General features: G+C 45.2%; 1 protein-coding gene across 1 annotated transcript in view; it reads right to left on the bottom strand.

Moving 5' to 3' along the window:
• The window catches only part of JARID2 (jumonji and AT-rich interaction domain containing 2), a 351,911-nt gene that overhangs the window by 143,145 nt on the left and 187,935 nt on the right, over nt 1–20,831 (bottom strand). The window contains exon 6 of the mRNA XM_082258420.1: nt 2–231. Coding sequence (XP_082114546.1) covers nt 2–231 — 230 coding nt within the window. The remainder of the gene's footprint in view (nt 1; nt 232–20,831) is intronic.

Genomic DNA, 20,831 nt, shown 5'->3' with positions numbered 1-20,831 from the left:
CCTGTTTCCTTAAGTCCTGAGCCGATCTAAGATGACTGTGGTGGTTGTTAGCAGCGAGCCCTTTGGCATATGAGCCCGTGTTAGAAGCAGGTTGGTGGTTAGCAGCGGCAGACTCTCTCCGGCTCTCAGCTTTATGGTCACTGTTCCTCTCTTTCCCTGGGGTGGCCTCTTTGCTTCTGTGTTTGTGAGAAGTTTCTTTGTCCCTCAATGATTTGCAAGACCCGTTAAAAACTACAAAGAAACATAAAACACATTACAATTTAAAAAAAAAAAGTTACAGGTGCTGAAACATGTTGAGAAAGACAGTTGTGCTTAATAAAACTACAGTGCATCTGGAAAGAATTCACAGCGCTTCAACTTTTTCACATTTCGTTATGTTACAGCCTTACTCCATAATGGATTAAATTCATTTTTCCCCTCACAATTCTACAAAAAATAGCCCATAATGACAACAAGTTTCAAATCTTTGCAAATGTATTAAAAATAAAAAAATCACACGTATATAAGTATTCACAGCCCTTGCCATGACACTCAAAATGGAGATCAGCTGCATCCTGTTTCCACTGATCATCCTTGAGGTTTCTACAACTTGATTGGAGTCCACCAGTAGTAAATTCAGTTAATTGTACTTTAATTGATTGGACAATAGGAGTGCATGTCAGAGCACAAACCAAGCCACTAAGTCCAAGAAATTCTATGTAGACCTCCGAGACAGGATTGTTTTGAGGCACAGATCAGGGAAGGGTACAGAAAAATTTCTGCAGCATTGAAGGTCCCAAGGAGCACAGTGGCCTCCATCATATGTAAATGGTAAAGGTTTGGAACCACCAGCCTTAGTCAGGGAGTTGACCAAGAACTGATGGTCACTCTACAGTGAAGCATGGTGGTGGCAGCATCATGCTGTGGGAATGTTTTTCAGCAGCAGGAACTGGGAGTCGATTGAGGGAAAGATGAATGCAGCAATGTACAGAGACATCCTTAATATAAACCTGCTCCAGAGCGCTCTGGACATCAGGCTGTGGAAAAAGGTCATCTTCCAACAGGACAACTACCCTAAGCACACAGCCAGGATAACAAAGGAGTGGCTACGGGGACAACTCTGTGAATGTCCTTGAGTGGCCCAGCCAGAGCCCAGACTTGAACCCCACCAAACATCTCTGGAGAGATATGAAAATGGCTGTGCACAGAGGCTCCCCATCCAACCTGACGGAGCTTGAGAGGTCCTGCAAAGAAGAATGGCAGAAACTGCCCAAAAATTGGTGTGGCAAGCTTGTAGCATGATAGTTAAAAAGACTTGAAGCTGTAATTGGTGCCAAAGGTGCTTCAACAAAGTTTTGAGGCAAGGCTGTGAATACTTATGTACATGTGATTTTTTTATTTTTAATAAATTTGTAGATTTCAAACAAACTTCTTTCACGTTGTCATTATGGGGTATTGTTCGTAGAATTGTTAGTAAAATAATGAATGTAATCCATTTTGGAATAAGGCTGTAACATAACAAAATGTAGAAAAAGTGAAGCGCTGTGAATACTTTCCGTATGCACTGTATGTATTCTGCATAAACACATTTTAAGAAGTCATGGGTCTCTGGTATACAATGAAAGCTTGAGCAAAGCACATATAACATTAGCCGTTTGTTTGCTGAATATTTATAGAATACAATTACATTTACAAATGTTTGCAGTTAAACTGAAATATCTTCAAGTCACACCAAATTGGAGAAGTACTTTAAGTTTGCATTATAAAAGAAGAACATTAAATTTAAACAGATCAATATACCTTTTAACTGTGCTTCCATATAAAATGACATGACCAGCAGCCTGCTACCAATGGATGGTTATTGAATTTCACACAGAAGTGCTTATAGAGGTGATACGCAGTACATTGACCCTGTGAGTACACGCATGTTTTTTTCCACTATATTCTCTCCAAGTGTCTAAAGCACAGATAGGCAATCTGCAGCCATCCAGATGTTAAAACTTAACCGGGACAATCACTATACCTAGGCAAGAATGTTAATTTGTACCCTCCTTTTCCAAGAACAAAACACCACCATATAATTTTTAAGTATAAAGTTATATTCATTACCCTTCAGTGAGCATTGTATTAAAAAAAAAAAAAAAAAAAAATCATTTTTTGTTTTATGAGTCACCAGATGGCCAATAAGCTGACGCAATTTCATATCACCAGAGTGCTTAGATCTCTTCACAGTATGCTAGTAAAGCTTCAAAATGCACCTGATACTATTCTGGATCTAAAACTGCCCCAAATAAAGCTAGATAATAACGAAACAATTTATTACCCTGTCAAAACTTTCCAACATACAAATGTACAAACTAGATATTTCCTAAATATGCATGGTTTTGGATATATTCACAATCTCAGCAGCTGATGTCGTCACTAGCACATGCGCACTGTGGTTTGCATTGATGGCACACAGAACGTTGTGCCATGATAGTGACTCCTGTGCGCATGTGTAGGAGTGACGTCATCGTGGCTCGGCCATTCAAATGGCTGGAGCACGCAAACCTAGAGGGAAGACCAGGTGAAGATGGAAGCCCTGGCAGTCGTGACTGCATGCTGAGGGAGGACCTCGTTTGACAGTTAAGTCTGCTATGTGTGCTGGGAGGCAATACGTTTTTTTTTTTTTTCAATATCAGATGTTTCTGGATTGTTGAAACCTGATTACACCAGGCCTGGAATGGCAACAGAGCAAGTTTATCCAGCAGGGTGTTCGTGACAAGGAGTCATGAATGGGAATTCATATCCAGCCAGTCACATCAGTCTCTACACCAAAGTTGGTTGTTTGCTGCAGCTCTCCTCTCCAGACACCAGTGAGCCAGATAAGTTACCTGGCCCCAGTGAGGAGGGGAGATTCTGTGGATGACCTGGGAAATGGTCCCCCTGAGGGATCTGACCTGCGATCCCAAACCACATCTTTACCTGAAGACCTTGGCTATGGGTTGCTTATCATCTAAAGATAATAAAGAAGCAGGAGGAAAAGCTGGTGAGCCTGAAAGCAGACTACAGGAAAAAGAAAGCTGTGCATAGTAAAGCATTGAGCAAGAAGCGTCTCAAGAGTCTGAAACCGGAGGTGCCAGCAGAATCTGGTCAAAGTGTTGAAGGAGAAAAGTGGAGCTTTCAAGAAGTTCCAGAATGGGAAAAGGTTGCGGAGAATAAGGGGTAATGCCAGTGGCGGAAAAGAATAAGCGGTGGCAGTACGGATGGAGAGTAAGGAGGGAGTTCTGAATGCTTGCCATGAAATCCCATCCACCTCAGGATCTGCTTCACCGGAGGAAATGTTGGCCTCTGCCTCCCTCTCTCCCCAGCAAGCTGGAGGAACAGCACAGGAAGTAGAGGAAAATGGCGGAGGGCACCTGAACTTTATTCAGGAAATGGAGTCTCCCTTAAGTGCAAGAACCTTTTCAGCGGATTCTGTGGGTGAGGACAATGGTGAGGACTCTGTACCTGGATCTTTAAAGCTAAGTGTGACTGAGAAGCCAAGCATTGTAAAAAACTGATATTAAAGAATACAGCATGCACAGCAGTGTTTTGGAGGGAAAACCTTCTGCGTCTGCACAAGGCTCTGCAGAAAAGATGGCTGCTGTGCCCGCAGGACTGGACTCTGCTACTAAGAGGTCTGTGACCGTGAACTCTGCTGCTATGAATTCTATGTCTCTGGACAATGACAGTAAGAAAACTTTGACTGTGAACTCTGCTGGGGGGAGTAAGTGAAAGGGACCTGCCATTGCTTCTGAACAATCCCCACTGGTTACTGCAGGTATAGTAGATGATGGTGGAAAAGGAAATGACAGCTGCACTGTAAAATGTGCTACTGAAATCCCACTAAGAGTGACAAGGAGAGGAGTATGTTGGGGGAGGAGGTGAAGACAGCAGCATCTGGTGTGTGAGTGGGTCAGCTGGCAGCAGTAGTGCCACGGATGGGAAAATTAATGTGAATGATAAAGTGTTCTGTAATGCTTTAAAGGGGAATGTATGTGTGTTAGTGGATGGAGTCACAGCTGCCTCTGGTGGTGATTTGCAAAGCGGGCTTCTGAGGCTCCTGCAACCAATGGTGAAGCTGAGATCTGTAGTGTCTAATCCTGAAAGTAAAACCCATGCTGGGGTTCTGGCTGGGATGAGGGGGTCACATCAGGCAAGCAGCTCAGGGGGGGGGGGGGGGGGGGTCGGCTGCAGGTCTGACATCTGCACCCCTGTTTTTCAGGTGGAGGATTGTAGAGCTGCTCAGTTGGGAAGGTGAAGGTGCCCCCCCCCCCCATCAGGAGGTTGTTTGTGGACAAGATTTTGGCGATGGGTTTCAAGGCAGATAACATCTTTGCTCTGACCAGTCCGGTAGGCTCCTATGAGTATGATCTCACCTTTGTTCGCCCAGAGTCTCTCGATATGTTTTGGGAGAAGTATGAGCATGTATAGGGGTCTGCTGGAGTGGGAGGGACTCGTCCCAAAACTTGTATCACGCCAACCTCTTGTGAAGAATGTCACCATCCTGGTAAGGAATGAATACATTCCTTCTGCTGACCTGTCTGTCTGTCTAAGGAAATTTGGGAAGCTTCTGACCCCATTGAAGAAGATTGCGGATGAGAGGGGCATATGGACAGGTGGGTGGTCAATGCAGATGAGGTTGCATGTGTGTGGGAATGTGGTCTAGCATCTTCCCCTCCTCCCCTTAGCCTTCAATGGGAAGGATGGGAGTGTTGGGTTTTACCCTGGGCAGCCAATAAGTGCAGTTCTTGGAGTCATATTGCCTCCTCATGTCCAGAGATGAAGTGCTCCATGTGTCAGGGCCTGGGGCATCCGGCTAAGGATTCCAATAGGATCAAATGCAATCTTTGTGATAAGTTTGTGCATGCATACAGCCAGTGCCCTGAGGCCTTGCATAGTCTGCTTTGGTGGAAGAGTTTTTTGCCTGGACATGGAGGAGGCAGAGGAGAGGTGGGCAGTGCCAGGCGTTCCCAATGTCTCTGTCCCTGTTGTCCCTGTGGAAGCAGTGTCTGATGGTCCATCCCATGTTGTGTCATCCCCTTGTGTCGTGCCTCCTGAGTCGGTGTCCGTGGATGTTGTATCTGATCCTCCTGTGTCAATCTCCCCAGAAGTAGTAGGGGCAAGGTTGCACTGACCCCCCATTCCCCGGCACATGAGGACTGAAGGGTGCAAAGTCCCGGGGGATGGAGTAAATGATGGTGGGGGTGCTGGGATGAAGGATGAGGGGACTATTGTGGTGAGTGGTGTGAGTGGGGTGGATGATTTTGCGGGTGATAGTGGAATGGAGTGGGAGGGGGCTTTGCAGTCAGTGTTGTCTCATGAAGATATGGTGTGAATGGAGGCAAAAAGAAAGTCTGGGAAGAGGAAGGAGGATGTGCCTGTACCTGAACCTAGGAGGGTGGAGGTGTCCAATAAGTTTGAAGTGTTTTCTGAGGTGGAGGTTGAGGGTTCTTCAGGTGATGAGTCTGTTTTTTCCATGGAAAAGGAATCACAGGGAACATTAAAAGGGTGTAGGGTCCCAGAGTAGGGAGGACGGTAAGCAAGCTATAAAACGTGTACTCCATTCATCTTGATGGCGGTTCCCACTTCTTTGAAAGCGGTTGCCATTAATGTCGCCAGCATAAAATCAGTAAGTGCTCGTAATATGGCCTTATATTTGCTCAGCAGGTTTGATGCTGATATTTTATTTTTGCAAGAGACCCAGTTGGTCTGGTTTAGCCGTATTTCATCTGGCAAAGAGAGAGTGGAGGCATGGGCCCTCCCTCTGGTCTCTTGCAACCGAGCCTTACACTGGAGTTGTGGCACTTTTTTCCGGCATTGTAACCTGTCATCGGATTATGGAGGTAGAAATGGGAAGATGCATGGTCTTAGACATCTGAATGGGGGGGGGGGGGGGGGCAGGACCTGCGCCTGATTAACATCTATGGGCCCCAGACAAAATTGGACAGGAAATGCCTCTTCATGAAGATCAAGTCTTTTCTTTTTACAGCCCAGCAGGTTGTCTTCGGTGGTGATTTCAACACCTTCACTAGGACAAGGGAAAGGTACCAGAGCCAGGCTGGACTGTGGCGGCTTTTTTAAAATAAAATAGCTAGAGATGCAGTTCTGGTTGATGTGCACATTAATTTTACTGCCCAGATGACACAGGATTCACTTTTCAGCGAGGTGGAAGTCAGAGCAGAATAGAAAGGTTTTTTTAAAGGGGAACTCCGCCTTCTCGGCACCAGTTTGTCAGGCGGTGGAGTTTTCCAATCAAGGTATTCTGTCTGTGACTCTGAATAGTCCCGAAACACCACCTAGGGGGAGGGGTACCTGGAAGCTGAATTCGGCACTCCTGGATGATGAGAAGGTGAGTCAATCCTTTCAGCATTTTTTTCAGGCACAGGTATCGATCATGTACTTTTACAGCAGTAAGTCAGAGTGGAGGGAGCTTAACAAAACAAACGATCATTGGGTTTTTGAAGACCATATGTAGAAATAAACAGCTTGATAAGTAAACCAGCTTTTGCGGAGAAAGCTTGATAGGCTTGTCTCGAATAATGGAGATCTCTGAAGTTAAACTCTTGCTCTGGAGTGTCAGTATGACAGGCATGCCTCTCTTGTTCTGGAAGGGATTATGGAAAATATCACTCGCCTGACCCTTTACCAGGATTGCAAACAAGGTAGACCAGTTAAGTCAGTTGTAGACCTGGATGACAGTACGGGTTCCTTGACCAGGTCCAAATCGGGGATCCTGAAAACCGTCAGGTTATATTATGCTGACCTCCTGGGCAGGAGGGACTTTGATCGGGCAGGCATGTCAGGTTTTCTGGATTCTATTCCATGACTAGGAAATGGCAGTTCTCTGGTGAGTTTGGCAGAAGACATCACTGCAAATGAGGTGGTTATGGCTATTGATAAGCTAGCCATTAAGAAGTCACCTGGGCCAGATGGACTGACAGCCAAGTTTTATAAGCACTTTAAGGTTACTCTAACACCGTATTTGGTGGAGGTTTTTAATGGCTGTTTGAGAGAGGGCTTACTCTCTGCCTCCATGCGACAATCTGCGGTGATTCCTCTGTCAAAGGGTAATGATTCTTCAAGAATTTAGAACTGGCAGCCCATTAGCCTTCTCAATGTTGATAGGAAGATACTGGCAAAAATAATTTTCTGGCGTTTATCGTCTGTAGCAAACAATCTACTTTCTCACTATCAGCGCTGTTCGGTTCAGGGTAGAAGCACTTTTTCAGAGGTGTTAGCTGTCCGCGAGGACCTGGAACGGTGCAGGGCTGAAGGTTGGGGAAAGTATCTGTTGGCATTGGATCAGGCAAAAGCTTTTGATCGGGTCAATCATGAGTACCTATGGCTGCTTATTAGCAAGTATGGCCTGGAGGGGGGGCTTTATCGATTTGCTGAAGACTTTGTACAGAGGGGCTAAAAGTTTCATGCTTGTGAATGGTTGGATTGGACGGCCTTTTGAGGCTGGCTTGGGTGTGCGTCAGGGGTGTCTTTTGAGTCCTCTGCTATATGCGTTCGCAATGGATCCCTTAATCAGTTGGTTAGAGAGCGGACCGTTGTGCAGACTGCCTTTGGGCATTCCTGGTGAGCCCCCTTTGAGGGTTGTGGCCTATGTTGATGACATGTCTGTTTTAATTTCTGGGACAGAGGAGGTGGTCTCAGTGATGGAGCAGTATGCTGAGGCTTCTGGCTCAAAGATCAAATCAGGATGAGAGTGACGTTTTCTGGATGGGAGAGGAAGGCGATAGCTTCGAGCTTCCGAACACCTTCGCAGAGCCCCGGCAGGGGATTACATTTTTAGGCATCAAATTTGGTCCGGGCGATTACGGCCTTACAAATTGGGAAAGCAGTCTACAAGATGCCGATGCCAAGGTTGTCAGCTGGAAGGAATGACCTGATTAAAACTTATCTGATCCCAGTATTTCTGTAGGTCAGCTTTGTCTGTATTTTGCCCGTGTCTCTCTATGCGAAGATCTACACCTGTTTCTTCCAGCTGTTATGAGGGAACAAACTGTACCTCATTAGGAGGTCTGTAACCTACCTTCCCAGGTGGATGGGTGGACTAGGTATGATCAACCCAGTAGTATTTTTTTCTCTGATGTTTTTGAAACATAATTTTGATGAAATGCTTGCAGAGGAACCGCATGGGTGGGTTGGTACTTTTCTGTCCTTGTTTAGGCCTTTTCTGCAAAGCTGGGAGAATGGTGGGCCAGTGAAAAGTCTGAGGGTACAACATGGTAAGCTCCCGGCTTATGTTCCCCCGTGCCTGAAAATGCTTAGGCAGTGGCGAATGATGGCGGAGGAAATTAAATCTCTTCCTAGGAAAGCTTTTGAGAGGAGGGTTGTTGAATCTACCTTTAACAAGCCACTGGCCATGAGGGACTGCCCAGGCGCGGTTGAGGGAGGGTCTGGGTTTGATTAATCTAGAGAATCCCTTTGAAGTTTCAGGATTTGGCCAGGCTCTCATTCAATGGCAGACTCTATGTGAAGGGCAACTTGAAGCATCACTCTACGGAGAGCCGTGGTTGTCCAAGAGTGGAGTGTGGCAGAGTGGAGGAGTCCATGAACCATTTCCTGTTTCAGTGCCCCTTAAATATAGATGTCTATAAGCGGGTGAGTGGGGCTCTGGGTATCCCTTTCCCTTCCCACTTGAGTTATGTGGAGTGGGCGTACAAATCATTTGAGACGCATCAGGATTTTGAGACACTTTTTCTAGTTAGCTTAGTAGTCCGTTACTTCACGTGGAATGCGCGGTGTCAGGTTTCCACTCGGAAAAAAGTCCTTCCTGTCGAGGTGGTGGTGCACATCCATCTGGGTGAGTTTGGGAAGATTTGGGGTCTTAAGGAGGACAGGTGGCCGGCCGGGGGCCTGGACAAAGGCGTGGAGGACGGTCAGGTCCCCGTTGCTACTGTCTGTCAGTCTCTGGGTGTGCGGCATTTCTTTCTGTTCTTTCATGTCCCCTAGATTTTTTATAATAAATAAATAAAATTCAACACAGAAATAAATCCAAGAGTATTTCTATAGAACTTTAGTAGCGCAAGGATGGTGGAACCCTCCTATTGTAAAGTGCATAGAGTGCTGAAATGTCCTTTGATTGGTGATATATTATAGCATTTCATAAGTCTTTTGTACACCACAATCTGAAGAGGATCTTTGTTCGTGCTGATAAAAGGACCACCACAAGATATCACCACCACCAGTGCTGGGAATATGGCCAAAAAACGCACTCACCAGAAAGCCATGCCTAACCACTCTCATGGAATAGGCTAAAAGAGCATGGATAAACCAACTTCCTTCCGGTAATCTCGGCCACTGCAAGCACTCCTCCTCTCATAGGCAACGTATGGGTGACAAGACAAAAGGCACTACCATAGCGTGATACCGTTTGGCAAAGATTTATTTCCACACAAAAGTACACATCACACTCACTTGTTAGTAGATCATTAAAAGCAGAATAATGATAGGTTCAGGGTCTGGTACGCTGATAGTGCGGTCCCGCTGCATTCACCGAACGCCAGAAACTCTTTCTGGCGTCCTCAACTCTACAAGAGACCCAGAACTAAAAGCATTCCTCTACTGTGGATAAGATTTGCGCTGGTTCATGAATTCTAAAGCCCTGCTTGAGTGGTCCTGAAAGTTCTTTGAAAAACTCCATCAGTGAGCGGACACGCATATCTGGGGAGTATAGTGTTCGTATCTTTGGCTGGTATATTTGTACGTGTTAAAGTTTATTGAATTGTTTAGGCCTGTTTAGCTGTTCAGTTGCCGGAAGTCTGCTAAGCAAAATAGGCGAGTTGGAAGCTCTGGTGCAGGAGAACTATGATTTAATTGGTAATTCTGAATCTTGGCTTTATTCTTCACATGACTGGGCTATTAATATTCCTGGCTATCGTCTCTTTCGGAAAGACAGGGTAAAACTGAGTAGTAGTTGTGTCTGTCTCTATGTGGGAAGTGATCTCAAAGTGAGTGTGAAAGAGGACCTAGTTGATGGACAGTGTGATGAGTTGTACATGGGTGTGCGTAACACAAAGATTATCATTGGAGTTTGTCATAGACCTTCCAGTATTAATGAGGAGGTGGGACTCAGTTCCTTGTAATGATAGATAGGGCTGCAAGGGCTGGTACAGAGATAATAATCAGGGATTTTACCTACCCAGACATTGACTGGAGTAATGGCATTGCTGGAACAGTTAAAAGGCACACATTTTTAAAAATATTACAAGACAGTTTTATAGTGCAGTTTATGGAGACTCTGACTGGAAATGTTGCTCTGCTGGACCTAGTAATCTCAAACCATGCAGAGCTTATTACAAATATTGATAAAAGAACATCTGGGTAGCAGTGACCATAATATGATTTAATTTAATGTTAGCTGTAAGCAACAAACGCATACAGAAAATATAAAAACACTTAACTTTCCTTTCTTGTATTAAGAGGCATGGACTCCAGATAGAGAGAGATATAATTTTGCCCCTGTACAAATTATTAGTAAGACCTCATCTGGAATATGCAGTTCAGTTTTGGGCACCAATTCTCAAAAAAAATATCTGGAAAATGGAGAAAGTAAAGAGAAGAGCAACCAAACTGATAAGAGGCATGGAGGAGCTCAGCTATCAGTAAAGATTAGAGGAACTGAATTTATTCTCTCTTTAGAAGAGGAGATTATGGGGGGGGGGGGGGGGGGGATATGATCAACATGTACAAATACATAAGGAGTCCATATAGTGAACTTGGTGTTGAATTATTCACTTTAAGGTAATCACGGAGGACAAGGGGGCACTCTTTACATCTAGAGGAAAAGAGATTTTGTCTCCAAACACGGAAAGTTTTTTTCACGGCAAGAGCTATGAAAATGTGGAATAGACTCCCTCCAGAGGTGGTTCTGGCCGGCTCAGTAGTAAAAAAGCCTGGATTCTTTCCTAGGTGTACATAATATACATGGGTACTAATATTTATAGGTAAAGTTAATGCAGGGAATATCCGATTGCCTCTCACGGGGATAAGGAAGGAATTTTTTCCCCTGCTGTAGCAAATTAGATCATGCTTTGCCTCTGGATCAACTGTGGGTATAGCATTGTGTATATGAGATTGTATGGCAGTGTTTTCTTTTTGTTTTTTATTGGTTGAGCTAGATGGACCTGTCTTTTTTCAACCTAACTATGTAATTTTGGCAATCCTATAGAGAAGTTATGAGTTACAGGACATGTGGGACACCAGAGCTGGGTATAGGGGAAATACACCTGGTTGATGTCTCACCTCAGCAATTGGAACCCTGCACAGGTGATGGCAGTGACTACTCACAAAAACATGCTCCGCTAGAGAAAGGGGAACCACTATAAATGGATCTAAGCTCTTCCCAAACGCTAGATACGAGGGTGCAATATGCCTTCACGGGGGAAAATGTTTTTCATGAGCTCTGGCATACACGCAAGGACAGGCGGAGTTATTAACCAACATCAAGCTGATTGTCCAGTCTCTGTATGAGGGGCAGTGGCCATATGAGTAAGCATCCCAGCTCAGTAAGCTTTTGCCTAAACACATCGCTTTCACTTATTTAAAGTGGTGCTCGAATGCCTGGGCGGGCTGAGCAAGTTCAGATTATGAGAGTTGTTATACTTCCTCGTTGATTCCATATACAGACTCTATATATTCAGTCAGTATATTCGGTGTTGTCAATGGGCTTACTGACTGGGGATTCTACCTTGCTGCATCCAAGGCTAAACTACCCACATGTGACCAGAGAGGATAGAAGCTGGAGGTGGGTTGATATTTCCCTCTGTCGAAGGCATGACCATGATGCCAGGTCAGTACACAGCAGTAAACGAGAAATGTTGGGAAGATGTTTAACTCTGGATGGGGAGATCATTGCTGGGAAGGAAGGACCTGGGTATTAATTAGGAAAAAGACTCGTTTTTTTCTTTGTCCTAAAGGATAGAAATGTAATGTTAGTCATGGAAGTAGGATGTTCTGTGAACCGAACAATAGCTAGAGGTGCATGGTGTACCCTGGGCAATGTCTGCAATCCAGGCACAGGGGTGGAATTATGTGGTTTTGTCATTGTTTCATGTGTACATGTGTTGTTTGACCTGACATTTATATAAAAGATCTCACATCTGTCTATGTGAGTAGAGGGACGATTTGATGGTAAGGTCTCTGCATACAAAGTAGAGGCTTTTCTGCCAATTAGGAGTCCTGAAGTATCTCTGACATGCAAAATAACCATAGACAGGGCCATACCAAACAAGCCTGCCTATCCCAACCCGTATACACAATGAAGGGTTACAGGAGTTTGTGAGTGGGATGCTTAATTTGGTGGGTCACATATATATGTATATATTATGGCAATGTGTTGATTTGTGTGCTATTATAATTTGATGTACATGTATTAGGTTAGTAATATGGTTGAGTAAGGCCCTCCTTGAGGTTTTGTATCTGAAAGCATGTTGATATGTGGTTCTGAGTGTATTTTGGTGAATGGTGAGTGAATGAACAACCCTTGCCTGTAGTGCACCCTATCCTAAAGATAACAAAAGAAGTAGACACAAAATGGTGCCATGGAAGCGGTCACAGAATAATGGTGGTGGTGTGTCACCCAGGGGTAAAACAGCACATGTTGGGAAGTACAACATATCGTAAGCTTAGACATTTCAGGACTGTTTTTAGAGGATGTCTCTGAAGAAGGGTGATGTGTGCCCTTTAGGCACAAAGTGGCAAATGTTGGAAAGGAACATGTTTTTTTTTTGTTTTAATATCAAATGTTTCTGGATGGTTGAAAACGGATTACACCTGGCCTGGAATGCCAGCAGAGCAAGTTTACCCAGCAGGGGATTCGTTACAAGGAGTCATAAATGGGAATTTATATCCTAACAGGATGTTTCTCGCATAGGCCTGCTGATGCGAGGTATGGGGGGGTAGAGGAGCACCAGATAAGACCTCCTGGGGGAGGTTACACCAACAGCTGTTACTGAAAGATGACCCGGGTCAATAACAGTAATTCACGGACCAATGGTGACCCTAGTGGAGACTACAGCCTGCTTCCTGGAAAGATGGGCAAGAAAAGAATATACTTCCTGTTGATTAGGAAGAACGGCCTCTTATGGATTTTTATTTGACAGGCAGATGGTGGGTGTTTGTGTAGGTGGTGTCTCAGTGAGCTTTAAAAGTAGTGGCCAGCTAGAATTATCTTTTTCTTTCCCATTGAGCCCAGCTGAGAGATAAAAAATACTAAGGACGACAATATGTAAAGTATCATTTGTGCTTGTTTTTGTTCTATATGCTCTTTAATATTCTTTTGGAGTTTTAGGTTTGCATTTCTACTTTCTTTATAAAAAATTACCGTAGATCCTTGTTTAACTAAACAGTGTGTTAATTTTTATAGCTAGCAGTGTTATTATATCCTCACCATTAACCTTATCAGTGCTTTGATAGACTACTATTGGAATAGATAAGATAATACATATTTATAAAAAAACCACCCTATTAATTTATTTCATTGTGCTAATCTGCAGTACATACTACACAAGTAATTTAGAAGTACAAAGCGAAACCAGAAGAAGTTGCTCTGTGTGTCATTGACTTGAAAAAAGCAGCTAACAGGAAAGAAACATAGACATGGTCAACATGATATGTGGTTGACAAGCTATCTAAGCCAAGTTCCAACAATGTATGTGCCTAACTATACAAAAAAAAAAAGTAGCTTCAGTTTTGTTGTCTGCCAAAACATGATTAACTGCCACATTTCCAAAAAAAAAAAAAAAAAAAATGCACAACACACTCTTTTACTTCTGTAAACACCCTTTGTTAAATTACTCACACAGATTCAACAAAACTCATAGTAAGAAAAGTGAACTGTGCTGCCCATGCAAACCATATTCCTGCTTCCATTTTTTCCTGCTCTGAAAAAATCAGTGTGACTGCCTTTAGGTTATTTGCTCAAGTTGTCTCATTCGTACCATTGTGAAATAATACAAAGAAATATGGGCAACCTGGAATATATAACTAGTTTCATTTTTAACCAATATGCATATTTTGTATTTGAACTGAATATTCAAACTAAAAGAAACAAACAAACATTCACTATAAGGCCTTATGCACGCTATTAGGTGAGGGCGAAGGGCACAGGTGCAAATTTCAGCCAGGCTACTGCCAGCCTGTCAGATTCTATGAGAACCTGACAGCTGCTGCGGCTGGACAGTGAACCTAGTGGTACTAACATTTAAGGCAGTATGAGCCCAGAGACGAATACCTGGAGCACAGACTGCATTCATCCCTGGGTTAATACTCTCCTAAACATAAGCACTGCTTGATGCACTGTTCAGCCACCAAAGCTGGTCAGCTTCTGAAACAATTTGCCAGACTGGACCTGTGCCCTCCGCCCGCACCGAAATGCTCAAGCCTCATGCACCAGGGCTAAAAGCCCATGTGCATGGGGCATTAGAGGCACAATGGCATTATGTGTGATTTGAACCAGCATTGTTTTCATAAAAAAATCTTTACTAGCGTGCAGAGAAAGCTACTCATACTCTGCAACTATCTGCAGTATTACACCAGGTCAAGTCTGCGTTCACTACAGAACAGACAGCAGAATATAGTGACTGTTTAACCACAACCACTATCAGCTAAATGCAGGCCCCTGTACAGTCAGCAGGCTGTGGAAGCCTAATCTCCATGTATCTGTGTCAATATTCTCACATTTCATTTCACTGTGAAAAAAAAAAAAAAAACAGCAGCAGTGACCATTCTTGCTAGTTAGACATGCAAAAAGAACTTTTGAGAAACTGGTTTGGGGTATACGGAGACCCTAGTAGAAGTAATAAGATACAGCTAGGTTAAAAATGAACCTGGTTTAATGGAACATTTATACTGAATGCAGTCTTTATAAAAAAAAATGTTGACACCTGTAATAAGATCTGGTTGCTGTAGATAACCTTTTCTATGTGGGTTAATATTTTTAAAACTTGCTTCTATGTATAGGTTTTAATTTAAAAAGTACACCGGGCCAATTTTTCTTTTTACATATTGTGGCTCTACAATAGCGCTTTTCTGCTCCTTACAATGCAAATTATGGAGTTGACCAACTAAACAAAACAATGCACTTCTGAGTAGCTGATATCTGCTAAGAATCACACTATAACCAGGCCATAGTGTCTTTCCAAGAACTTTAAGAATTAATCACGCCACAGTGTCTGCAGAAACAGAAATCGGCAAGAACTTGTTTTAAAGGTCAATTATGGTTTGCAAAGAATAACAGGATTTGTTACTCGCCATAAAATCCCTTACTGCGAGTTCATTGACTGACACAGTTCTTCTAGTCTTGACCATTGGGTTATTTAGCGCCAACTACAGGAGTAGGACACTCGACAGAAAAAGAACACAGCCCTGCCTAAGGGCAGTCCTAGCTGGTATAACCACCTCCCTGCTATAGGCAAGCCTGTTAGTCACCAAGCAGTAAAAGAAAAAAAATAGAAGGGCCGGTGCTGTGTTCATCAATGAACTCATCAACTGAAAATTCATGAGGGGTGGGAAACGGGAGACAAACAAGCAAAACAGGAGCAAAAAAACCAGACAAAGCTTGCAACCACCCAGTTCCAGTTAAGCTGGGACATAAGAAGATCCATGTCTGGATTCCCCACAGCAGATAGCTCTGACTAAACATTTTCAGGTATAGAGCACTCCCCCTAACCAGTGTCTGATCACCAAGTTACTGTTACTATATGGTCACACCCCTTTAGCATCTGATAGTTCAAATACATGAACAAGCTATTGGGATTTGAGCACATGTATATCTTTTCTTTGTTGTAACACAGGTTAGTGACCAGATTTGGACCTAGTTGCTCTCCCCCACCTTGGGTCTTTATGCCCCATGTTGGCATGGTGTCCACCTGAGCACTTGCAGTGACAAGGCATTGTAGGACTGGCCAGAAGAGGGATTACTTTGATGCAGGTGGTGAGCTTAAACATGTATTGCAATATGTGTGAACTAAATATCCCTGTTTTTCAATGCATAGTTTGCAGGAAAGGGTGTAGCAGTGTGCAGAGGGTACACCCAGAATTTGTACTGTTACTATGTGGTTACACCTCTTTAACACCTGATAGTTCAAATACATGAATAGTCACCGAGTTAGTCTACCTGCCAGCTTTCCAGGCCTGAAATGTACACGGCAGAGAGAGCCAACATGTGAAGCTCCGCCCACCAAAGAATAAGTGAAGCCTCCGGTACCAATGTCGCACTCTTCAGACCGCCTTGGTGGGTGACATAAGCCACCGCTGTGGCATTAAAAGAAATGTCTTTATGGCGCAAGTAGTGTATGGGAAACCACCTTAAAGCACCACCTAAAGCAGAGAGATTGAATGACTGGATCCTGTCCTGGCACCCCCTGATGCCAAAGAAACTCCTCTGACCATCCACTCGCCCAACCAGCCACAAATGCCAGGGAAGATCAACACACAAGTCCCAGGTAAGCCATGTGTACGTTTGGGGGGGTGTTATTGTGAGGAGAGAAGGCATAGAGAGACTGACCACCCAGGCCTGAAAAGGAGGAGAAGATGCTTCAGGACCGGCCACCGTAGGGAATAACCGCAGTCCACCACTGCGCCCAGGGGAAGGGGTATCTACTCTTCAGGTCAGTGAAGGAAGCAGTAATACTCCATAGACAGATTTGTCTCCCACGTGTGTGTGTGTGTGTGTGTGTGTCAGGTGCACAGTCATGTGTGTCCTTGTGAGACACTAAACTTGCAGGCCGGACTGGGGTGACTATTTGGTTTACATTTTTGTAAGATCTTACCGCAAAATCTTTTTCTCTGATGTCCATTGACAGACGCAGCCTCATCTTCATGAGCTGTGTGGGTTATGCTGCCACCTGCAGGAATAGTCTAGGCAGTACGTTCGTTTTAGCATATACATACCCATTGGGCTGTCCCTCCAAAACATAACCCTCACAGACACAGCCCAGCACATGTTTAGTTGCAAGCAGTGAAGACAAAAAAAACATCCCCATCAGAGGGGCGGATGCTGTGTCTGTCAATGGACATCAGAGAAAAAGATTTTACGGTAAAATCTTACAAAAATCTTATTTTCTCTATCGTACATTGACAGATGCAGCCTCATCTTTATGAGCTGTGTGGGACATCCCAAAGCAGTATAGGCATGAGGGGTAGGAAAACGCAACCAGAAAGGAACGTAAATTCCAAAGGCTAAACCTAGCCAACTGGGTAACATGAAGCTCAACCAAAACAACATGAGCTCACCCAGGTAAAAGACCCCTAAGAGAATAAGAAAAAAACATTCTCTTATAAAACAACAGCCTGCAAAACCTTGCGGCCAAAAGAGGCATCCGAAGCAGCCAACAGATCCACCTTGTGAAATTTGGTAAAGGTGTGCACAGACGACCAAGTTGCTGCCCTAAAACTTGAACAACCGAGGCCAGGTGGCAAAAAGCCCAAGAAGCACTCAGTGCTCTAGAAGAACGAGCCTTAACAGGGAAAGGAGGAACCTGACCCTTGAGTGAATAAGCCTGAACAGCCGTCTGCCTGATCCATCCCGAAATGGTCGCAGCGGACGCAGCCAAACCTTTGCGAGCACCATCTGGAAGGACAAAGAGAGTGTTCGAGCTTCTAAAGGACTCAGTAACCAATAGATAAACCTTTAATCGCCCCAACCACATCCAGAAAGTGCAAGGCAATCTCCTTGGGATGTTGAGGCTTAGGACATAAGGAAGGCAAAACAATGTCTTCATTAAGATGAAAATCCGACCCCACCTTAGGGAGAAAAGACGGTTTTGGCCAAAGGACCACCTTATCCCTATGGACCACCAAATAAGGCAGACAGGATAGCGCTGGCAACTCAGAAACTCTGCAAGCAGAAGTGATAGCCACTAGGAAGGCAACCTTCTGTGACAAGGAAAGCAGAGAAATCTCCCAAATATTCTCAAAGGGAGGCTTTTGAAGAACAGACAAAACCAGACAGATCCCACGGCGACAACGGAGATCTCCTCGCAGGAGCCAGATGATGCACCCCCTGGATGAAAGTGTGACTCAAGCCATTAGAAGCCAATGGACGTTGGAAGTAAATAGCCAAGGCCGACACCTGGCCCTTAATAGTACTCAACGCCAAGCGCTTCTCAACCCTTTTTTGTAAAAAGTCCAAAACCCTAGCTAGAGTCGGAATCACCGAGTCAGAGAGACCTTTATCCTTTAACACCTTGCTTTCAACAGCCAAGCCGCTAAAGCCAGCGACCGTAAAGCAGGATGGAAGATCGTCCTTGAAAAAGTAGATCTTCCCGCAGAGGACGACGCCATGGAGGATCCACGACCATTTTTACCAACTCTGCGTACCAAGACCGCCGAGGCCAGTCTGGTGCCACCACAACGACCAGAATGCCTTCTCCCCCCCCCCCCCCCCGGCGAAGAAATCGCGGCAGGAGTACACGGGGAGGAAAGGCATTAATCAGCCAATACTGGCTCCAAAGAGCCAATAGAGCGTCTGTGGCGTCGGCCAGAGGATCCCGAGACTTGGCCACAAACCGCTGAACTTTTCTGTTGAGGCAGGATGCAAAAAGATCAACATCCAGGTCCCCCACCAGACACACAGGAGATGAAACACGCCCAGATGAAGGGACCATTCGTCTGGGACCATTCGTCTTGATCCAACACCTGACGACTCAGGTAATCTGCCTGCCAATTCTCCACACCCGGAAAATGGACTGCGGAAAGAGCCGGAACATTGGCTTCTGCCCAAATCAGAATCTCAGGCCACCTCCTTGATTGCCAGAGCACTCCTGGTGCCCCCTTGATGATTGATGTAAGGGGCCGTGGCATTGTCCGACTGAAATCGAACCGGAGAGCCGCGTAACTGACTCAGAGTGAAGCAGGCAGGGCTTGATTGTTCTCCGCTCCAGAATATTGATCGGCAAGGAAGACTCCTCCGACGCCCAAATCCCCTGGGCACAGAGCTGCCCCAGCACTCAATCCTAGCCTGACGTCTGTGGTGACCACTGTCCAAAACACAGGCAGGAAGGACTTGCCCTGGCACAGGATAGGAGACTGGAGCCACCAAGAAAGAGCTGTCTTTGTAAGATGGCTCAAGCAAATCTTCTGGTCCAACGACTGAGGATCTCTGTTCCATTTCGCCAGAATCTCCTTTTGCAAGGATCTCGAGTGAGACTGAGCAAACTGGACTGCTTCGAAGGTCGAAACCACCAGTTGAGTTGAGAGTCAGCCCCAGATAAGTGACCCATACTGAAGGCGTCATAGATTTTTTTAAATTGATCATCCACCCGAATTTCTGAAGGATCTGAATCGTGATAGAGACGTTGCCCAGCAGATCTGAGTGAGAGACTGCTCGCAACAAGAGATTGTCCATATATCCCACAATTGAGATACCCCGCTGACGTGACAAGGCCAGCAATGGGGCCAGGGCCTTGGTAAATACTCTGGGAGCTGAGGCAAGACCAAAGGGTAACGCCACAAATTGAAAGTGCTCCTCCACCACCGCAAAGTGGAGGAATCGCTGGTGTCCCTTGAAAATGGGGACGTGGAGATACGCATCTTTGAGATCGATGGAGGCCAGAAAAAACCCCTGATTCAATGATGTCACCACTGACCGAATGGACTCCATGCAAAACTTCTGTACCAACACATATCAGTTTAAAACCTTGAGGTCCAGAATTGGGCGCATCTTGCCCTATTTTCTTGGCACCGTGAACAGGGTGAATAGAAACCTTGAGAGCGCTCCTGATGAGGAACCGGCACAATCACCCCTTGAGCCAACAGATCTCGCACAGCCTCCCGCAGAGCCTTCAAACGATCTGGAGACAGGTGATGATTTGACTGAAAAAACCTGTCCCCTGGCCGGGACCAGAATTCAATCTTGTACCTGGAACAAATCAGTTCATGAACCCAACCGCCCTGAATGAAGGAAGTCCAGGGTTCCTGAAAGAAGCGCAGGCGTCCCCCCACCCCTGAGCCAGGTGAGGGTGCCCCTTCATGCTGAAGGGGACTTGTCAGCAGCACCTGACTGACTGGCCTTAGGCTTGCCCCAATGCTTTTTAGCCCCACCAGTAGCTCTGAACGACTTATCTTTTTCTTGGGCCCTGGAGGCATGAAAAAAACGCTTTAAGGAGAAAAATAAGGACCCCACTTAGTATGGGGAGTCTTACCTTAGGAGGATTGAGGAAGATTAGTACTCTTCCCGCCAGTCAAGTCCTTGATCAACTCATCCAATGAGTCGCCAAACGCTCTCCCAGAAAGGGGAGGTCAGCTAGGGCCTTTTTAGAAGCTTGGTCAGCCGACCGGCTCTTCAGCCAAACCATGCGTCTCAAGGCAATGCCCACGGCCAAAACCCTGGCCACCAGGGGAGCCGCATCCATAGACGCATCACACAGGAACACCAGAGCCTGGATCACCTGGTCCAGCAGTCCCAGCTGTTCCGGAGGAGCAGTATAGGCGTCCAAAGACTCCCGCAAACCCCTAATCCCCTCTATCACCATCTGTGAGACTACAACAGACACAAACACCGGTTTCAAAATGGAACCAGCCAACACGTGAAGATGGCGGGAAAGGGATTTCACCCACCTGTCCACTGGATCTATAAAAACCGGGGAATCTTCCACAGGCATAAGGGTAGATTTCTTTAATCTGGAGTCAGGATGGTCCACTTTAGGTGGCACCGTCCAAAGGTTGGAGACCTTTTCAACAAAAGGATACCGGTGTTTAAAGCATTTTGGCACAACTAACACGTGCTTCCACTAAAGAGCGTTCCCTCGCTGCAGCTGAAGAAGACAGGTTCTCTTCACCATCTGACTGCGAGGACAGCGATCCCCCAGGTAGGGGAG

Source organism: Pelophylax lessonae (assembly GCF_965119305.1).
Source record: "Pelophylax lessonae genome assembly, chromosome: 5".
NCBI classification, from domain to species: domain Eukaryota; kingdom Metazoa; phylum Chordata; class Amphibia; order Anura; family Ranidae; genus Pelophylax; species Pelophylax lessonae.
Note: the sequence above shows the minus strand (reverse complement) of the source record. Positions and strands in the feature narration are given on the sequence as shown.